Source organism: Triturus cristatus, chromosome 12 (assembly GCF_964204655.1).
Source record: "Triturus cristatus chromosome 12, aTriCri1.1, whole genome shotgun sequence".
Taxonomy (NCBI): domain Eukaryota; kingdom Metazoa; phylum Chordata; class Amphibia; order Caudata; family Salamandridae; genus Triturus; species Triturus cristatus.
This window is the reverse complement of record NC_140595.1, coordinates 758,813,725-758,819,724: the sequence shown is the minus strand read 5'-3', so window position 1 is coordinate 758,819,724 and position 6,000 is coordinate 758,813,725. Positions and strand designations below refer to the sequence as shown.

Below are 6,000 nucleotides of genomic sequence, written 5' to 3'. Positions count from 1 at the left end.
GATATGCTTTTGGCTTTTACATTCAATTTTTGATATTGTATATGATGTACCTTCTTATAAGATGGGTACTTCCATCTCTGATTGGAATGAAACCTGATAGTTTCTGAGAGCTGTAACACAATTCGTATTGATAGAATTATTCTGACTAACACTCTGAGCTATTATATGTTGTTTGCTAAAGAGAGTTACCTTTATTATTAAGTGAAAACATTCTGTGGTTCTGATGATTGTCAAGGTAACCAATAACTAATATGAAAAGCATTCTTCATTAATATCACATACTTTGTCTAACAATTAACAAGCACCTACTCATTGAAAACAATCCTTGAGTACCACATGTGTTGTAATAAAGATATAAAGTCTGTGCGAGATGAGGTGCCTTCAACACCGCTTGTAAAAACAAATTAGCTGCAATCAAGAATTTGTAATGTTAATGGGTGACTCCCTGAGTAAATTAAAAAGTAGTGTTTGTAATTCTGATAGATCACTCCTTTGAACAAACAAGTACCAAAATTCACAGGCTGAATGAAAAATTCCTGGACTAATGTTCAATTGCAAAGTCTATTCTGTTTTAAACGAGTGCTGGTGCAGTATTTTACGGACTCCTGGGTTTTCCTTTATTGACTTCCAAAGAGTAACAGACTGCAAGGATTGCAAACCTCTGAACAACAAGTCCTGGATGCAGCAACTATGTATCACGATTGCCTGGAGAGACCACTATGGAGCACATGGAACTTTTTCTCCATTCAAGATGACTATCACCATGTGTAAGCTTTGTGGCACTCCAGTGGCTCCATGGTATATGCATGTATTTAGCTTAATATGTCCATCTGAAAGTGAAGCCTCTTTCTAGGTGGGGTGACACTTTATGTACCTTTCCATTGTCTTCTTCTCCCGAAGAATCATATGTCGAGGAGATTCAGAGTAGTACATCTCTGCGAGCAACTGGCACACAGCGGTAGGCACATCCTGCACATCCTGACATAATCATAGTGGAAATATCACATTTTAACTAAGAGAGAGACCTCCTGGCTTTTAAGTGAGGAACACAAAAAGGTGTCAAAAGACAATTGCCAATTCACCCATCATAACCAGGGATGTGATACATTGAAGAACATTTGACAGCCAAACTAGTACAAATGAGCCCGGTAGTAAATAGTGATTCAAAGCCATGTTACCATTTTAACTTTAATTTACACAGTGGGCCTTTTCAAAATCATTGAGCATGTCTAAACCCAAATGTTAGAAACTAACATCAATGTAGATTTCTTCATTTTTTTAATGTTGTGGTTTACCAAGTTTAGCCTGCAAACCTTTAACAGTCATAGATTATCAGCTATAATCCTTGAAACCATTTGTGAATTTGTGATTGTGATTAATAAGAGGCATTTGCTCCTGTGCACTTATATAAAGAGAACAATAGAACGTGAGGACATACCATTGCATTTGGGCATTGCAATTTCTTTAATATTTGTTTTTTGCAATGGGAAAATTAGTTGTTCCTGTAAAGAAACCATTCATCCATGTATCCACTCATTTTTGGACTGTTTCAATCTCATTCCCATCTTAGACAGAAATATACACTTGCTTTTTACATGAGTAATTCTCCAATCTTTTACAGGGTGGAAATAGGTCTGATAGAATTTTGTGAAAACCCTCTAATGAGAATGTTGCTGGGTGTGCAGAACAAAAGCAAGCAAGGACCTGTGTACTCAGATGTGGGTGCCATGCTCACTGTGTCACAGGGAATAAGCTGTATTGGATTGGGATCCATCACTTTTTTGTATTCTATATTTTGTCACCGCAAGTGGAGCGAGTATATCCTGGCATTCGTCCTGTACACACTATGTCAATGGGGCCAAGCTGTACCCAGCTTATGAACCCATAACTAGGGCAAAACTGGCACCTTAGTTGTTTGTTATCCAGCTTAGGAAGGACCTGGCCTGGCAGCTCGGGCTGAACTGCTCCCATGAGAGCAGGGTCAAAACTGATTTGCATATGGCTGAGTCCAAACTGAAGTAGCATGGTTATCAAAAGATCGATGGGTTGGGATGATACCCAGAGCAATTGCCAGTGGTTAGACAAATTGCAAGTATTCTTTGAATCGCCTTTGTGTGTTTTTATATGCCCTGAATGCACCCAGGGCAGACTGGAACCAAACTCCAAACTGAGGTGGCATGGTGTGTGAAATAACAATGGATTGGGATGCGGCCCGAGTAATTACCAGTGGCTGAGATTAATTCAAGCATTCCATCCATCACTTTTTTGAATACTTTAGTGTGTCACCCTAAGTGGGATGAGTATACTTGGATGTGCATCCCGTGTGCACTGTGTCACTGGAGCCAAACTAGACACGGCTAATGAGCCCAAAACTAGGGGGAAAACAGTTCTGGGTTTTTTGTGTTCCGGTTTAGGAAGGACCTTGCTTGGCAGTTTGGGCTGGACTGTTCCAACTGGAGCAGGGTCAACACTGATTTGCATATAGCTGGGTCCAAACTGATGTGACATAGTATGCAAAATAACAATCGATTTAGAAGTGGCCTAAGTAATTACCAGTGACTGAGATTAATTCAAACATTCCATCCATCACTTTTCTGTATAATTCAGGGCATAGTCACACTGTGACAAGAAGGACCTGTGTGCCCCTTTGTTTATATGGCCACCTGTTTTCAGAATGGGATGTTGTGCAGCGGTCTTAGATATGTAAGCCATGTGTAAGAATAAAATGTAGAGCCTATATCTGAAGCAATTGAATATATGGTAACCAAATAAGGCTGATGCTGTGCCTTCCGTAATGAAAACAAATAGGTATTCTAAATCCCTATCAGATGGAATCTTGCTACAAAGTAACTTACTGTAATGCTATAGATGACCAAGAAGGAACAACATTTATTTGCTGGTATATTTGGAAGGGTAGCTCTTCAAATATTGTACAATATGGGAAGCTCATAAGGTATTTTACACCGTGTTCTCTTTTAAAGGTATTGATGATAATCTAAGGGAGTTTGCAAGTTTATTAGCATAGTATAATTTAGTTGTTGTTATTATGAATGGTGTTAGACAAGATGGATGTAAAACAGTACAAATGTAAAGAGAGAACATACATAATTGGTAAAAAGACCTATGCTGACCAATATGACCAAAATAGGGTAGGCTCTTTTTCAAAGTATTTTGTATCACCTGGAATCCCTTCCCATCAGGTAGTGTTTTGTATTCCTCTCTGACTTAACTAGGATCAAGTAACTCTTTGGTAGGAATAAGCAAGAAACCAATGCAGAACTAGAAATCAAGATGGCAAAACTCTCCAGTGCTGCAGTGTACTTGCCTCTTGTGCTGAGATAGGCTGGAATGAAAGAAAGCCAAACACAGAGGAAGGCAAACATACTGAAAGTGATGATTTGAGCCTCATTAAAGCTGTCTGGCAGTTTTCTGGCCAAAAATGCAACTATGAAACTGACAAAGGCTAGAAGCCCAAGATAACCCAACATGCACCAGAAAGCAAGCGATGATCCCTCATTGCATTCAATAATTAATTTTCCAGGCTGTGTGTGAGTATTGTATTCAGAAAATGGAGGAGAGAAAATTAGCCATAACACACAAAGCAACATCTGAAAAAATGTACAGAGACCAATAAATATGTATGAAAAATGAGGTCCAATCCATTTCTTTAAGTCACTATTAGGTTTGGTGGCCCTGAAGGCAATTACCACCATTAATGTTTTAGCCAAGATGCAGGAGACACAGAGAGTAAATGATATTCCAAAGGCAACCTGGCGGACAAGGCATTTCTCTGAAGTAGGGTAGCCAATGAAAGCCAATGCGGAAAGAAAAGTCAGTGCAAGAGACAGGAGCAGGAGGTAGCTGAGGCTGCGGTTGTTGGCTTTGACAATTGGTGTGTTCCTGTAATAGAGGAAGAGTCCTAGGATTCCAACAGGAATAAGTGATAGTAAAATGCTAGTTATGCCCAAGATGGCTCCTAGAGTTTCTTCATAAGCAAGGAACTCAATGGACTTCAGCATGCAGTGATCCTGTCTGGCATTAGGCCATTGATCAGAAGGGCACTTTAAACATTCTGTAGAACCTGAAAAAGGTAAATTGAGAAAATAAATATGTTGAACATTCTATTCAGGTAGTTTATGTATGCTGTTTTTAGGTAAGTTGTAAGACTACTCTTTGATTTACCAGATTGGTTAGAAATCTCCCCTGCTGGACACACAACACACTGGAAGCAACATGTGGGCTCTCCTTGTTTAGAAGACTTCCTAAATCCAAGTGGACAGCTGGAACTGCACACAGAAATTGGAACCTATGACAACAAAGGTAAATATCATGGAATACTCCCTTCATCCTCCTCCTGCAGGTGGTATGTATTACCTTATTATTTGCAGGAACTAAACCCAGGAAGAAGGCAGCATCTGCACAAATGTATATCAGTTTATATTGTAAACTAGGATGTTAAAGAAACATGAAAGGATGCAGTGATTCTAAGACTCTCTCCAAAGCAATGTTTAATGTGGGAAGAATATTTTATTGAGTTTCTTACCTCAGTCTTTCCTTTCCACTTAAGTGCACTGGTGTTGATATTGAGGCTCTCCTCTGATAGGGCTCTGTTAGTATAATGGCCCACCAGCCTGTGCTGCATTGTACCATCTTCTACTATCTGCCAGTGTACAATGTCATAATGTGGTAAGACATTGCCAGAAGCATCAAAAATAATGTGTCTTTCATCTGTATGCTTTAAGTTCTTGATATAGTGGAGAAGCTGGGAAAAGTTTATTGAAAACATTATTACATTAGTACTATCTGGGTAGGCAGTAATATGTGAGAAACAGAGTGATGAGTAATTCAACACATTCTATGCTCACATTTTCTGTGCAGATACGCAATTGAGATATCTCAGAGAAAGAATTAAAGTTTTAATTTGCAATGTTTAAGCATGGATACTCAGACACAGAGATATATATATTATATGTAAAGAATTGTATCTACACATGTGTTCTACAAATAATATACACACACAGACTCTCTCTCTCTTACTCTCTCTCTCTCTCTTTCTCTCTCCCACACACACACACACAAAACATGTGTGTTGATGTTACTTGTCACAGAATTAATAGACAGTGTGGAGAGACAAAACATGACATACAGTTATATACATCAAAGATCAGATAACACTGATTTCAAATAATACTTTCTGTTTAACCTACAAACACCAAAATCAAGTGTTATAACAAAATATTTTTTATGTTGCAAGAGAATGATAGTCAACAGCTTCTAAAGAGCTTCTCAAATGTGTTGTTGGGATACCCAGGAACATTGTGAGAACCATCTTGTTTGACGTTAGCAAAGGTTTTGCAGTGTGTTAACGCCACAAGGAGTAGTAAGTCTATAGACTGTACTTGTACATTTTAATAAATAAAATTACACTACAACAATAATAATCCAATCAGTAGAATGGGAGATATGCTTTAAAAAAAAAAAAATTATGAAAATAGTTCCTAAAAGCACAAAGTGCTACTTTCAGTCACCCAGTCGTGCTAGGCCAGGGCAAAGCCACACATTCAGGCCGACCATGATGGAGTGTGGGTCTAATACAGGGGCCATGTTTGTCCCACTGAAGAGTTACACTCTCATGTCTGCATGAGGAGGTGTTGGTTCCATTGGCAAGTGCCATGATTAGGTTGCACATCTCAGACGGTCGCTATTTTGGGTAGAGGAGACAGTCTCTAGAGCCTTACTTTCATGGTCCCCGCAGGTTGTCGCTGTCAATGTGACATGCGAGTCTCGCTGTAGCTTTGCATTGCCGGTCATTATTGGTGATCATTTTGTGGAGCGAAGAGACTGCTTCACAGTCAGAAGAAGCCCAAAACATCTGTATTTTCACCTTGAGTTCCAGAGGAGTATACTCTGATTTCAGCCAAGGGTCCAGAACCTAAGTTGCAACTTTTGCAGATCAGGATTCATCCAAGCAGAGGCCAGTAGCAGGGCTAAATTGGTGAT

The 6,000-nt window shown here is 39.2% G+C and overlaps 1 protein-coding gene across 1 annotated transcript in view; it reads right to left on the bottom strand.

The window, feature by feature from the left end:
• Positions 1 to 3,176: 3,176 nt before the first annotated feature.
• Positions 3,177 to 6,000, bottom strand: part of LOC146782728 (extracellular calcium-sensing receptor-like) — a 29,830-nt gene continuing 27,006 nt past the window's right edge. The window contains exons 3-5 of the mRNA XM_085637211.1: positions 4,544 to 4,762; positions 4,183 to 4,306; positions 3,177 to 4,081 (exon numbers count right to left, since the gene is read on the bottom strand). Coding sequence (XP_085493337.1) covers positions 3,177 to 4,081; positions 4,183 to 4,306; positions 4,544 to 4,762 — 1,248 coding nt within the window. The remainder of the gene's footprint in view (positions 4,082 to 4,182; positions 4,307 to 4,543; positions 4,763 to 6,000) is intronic.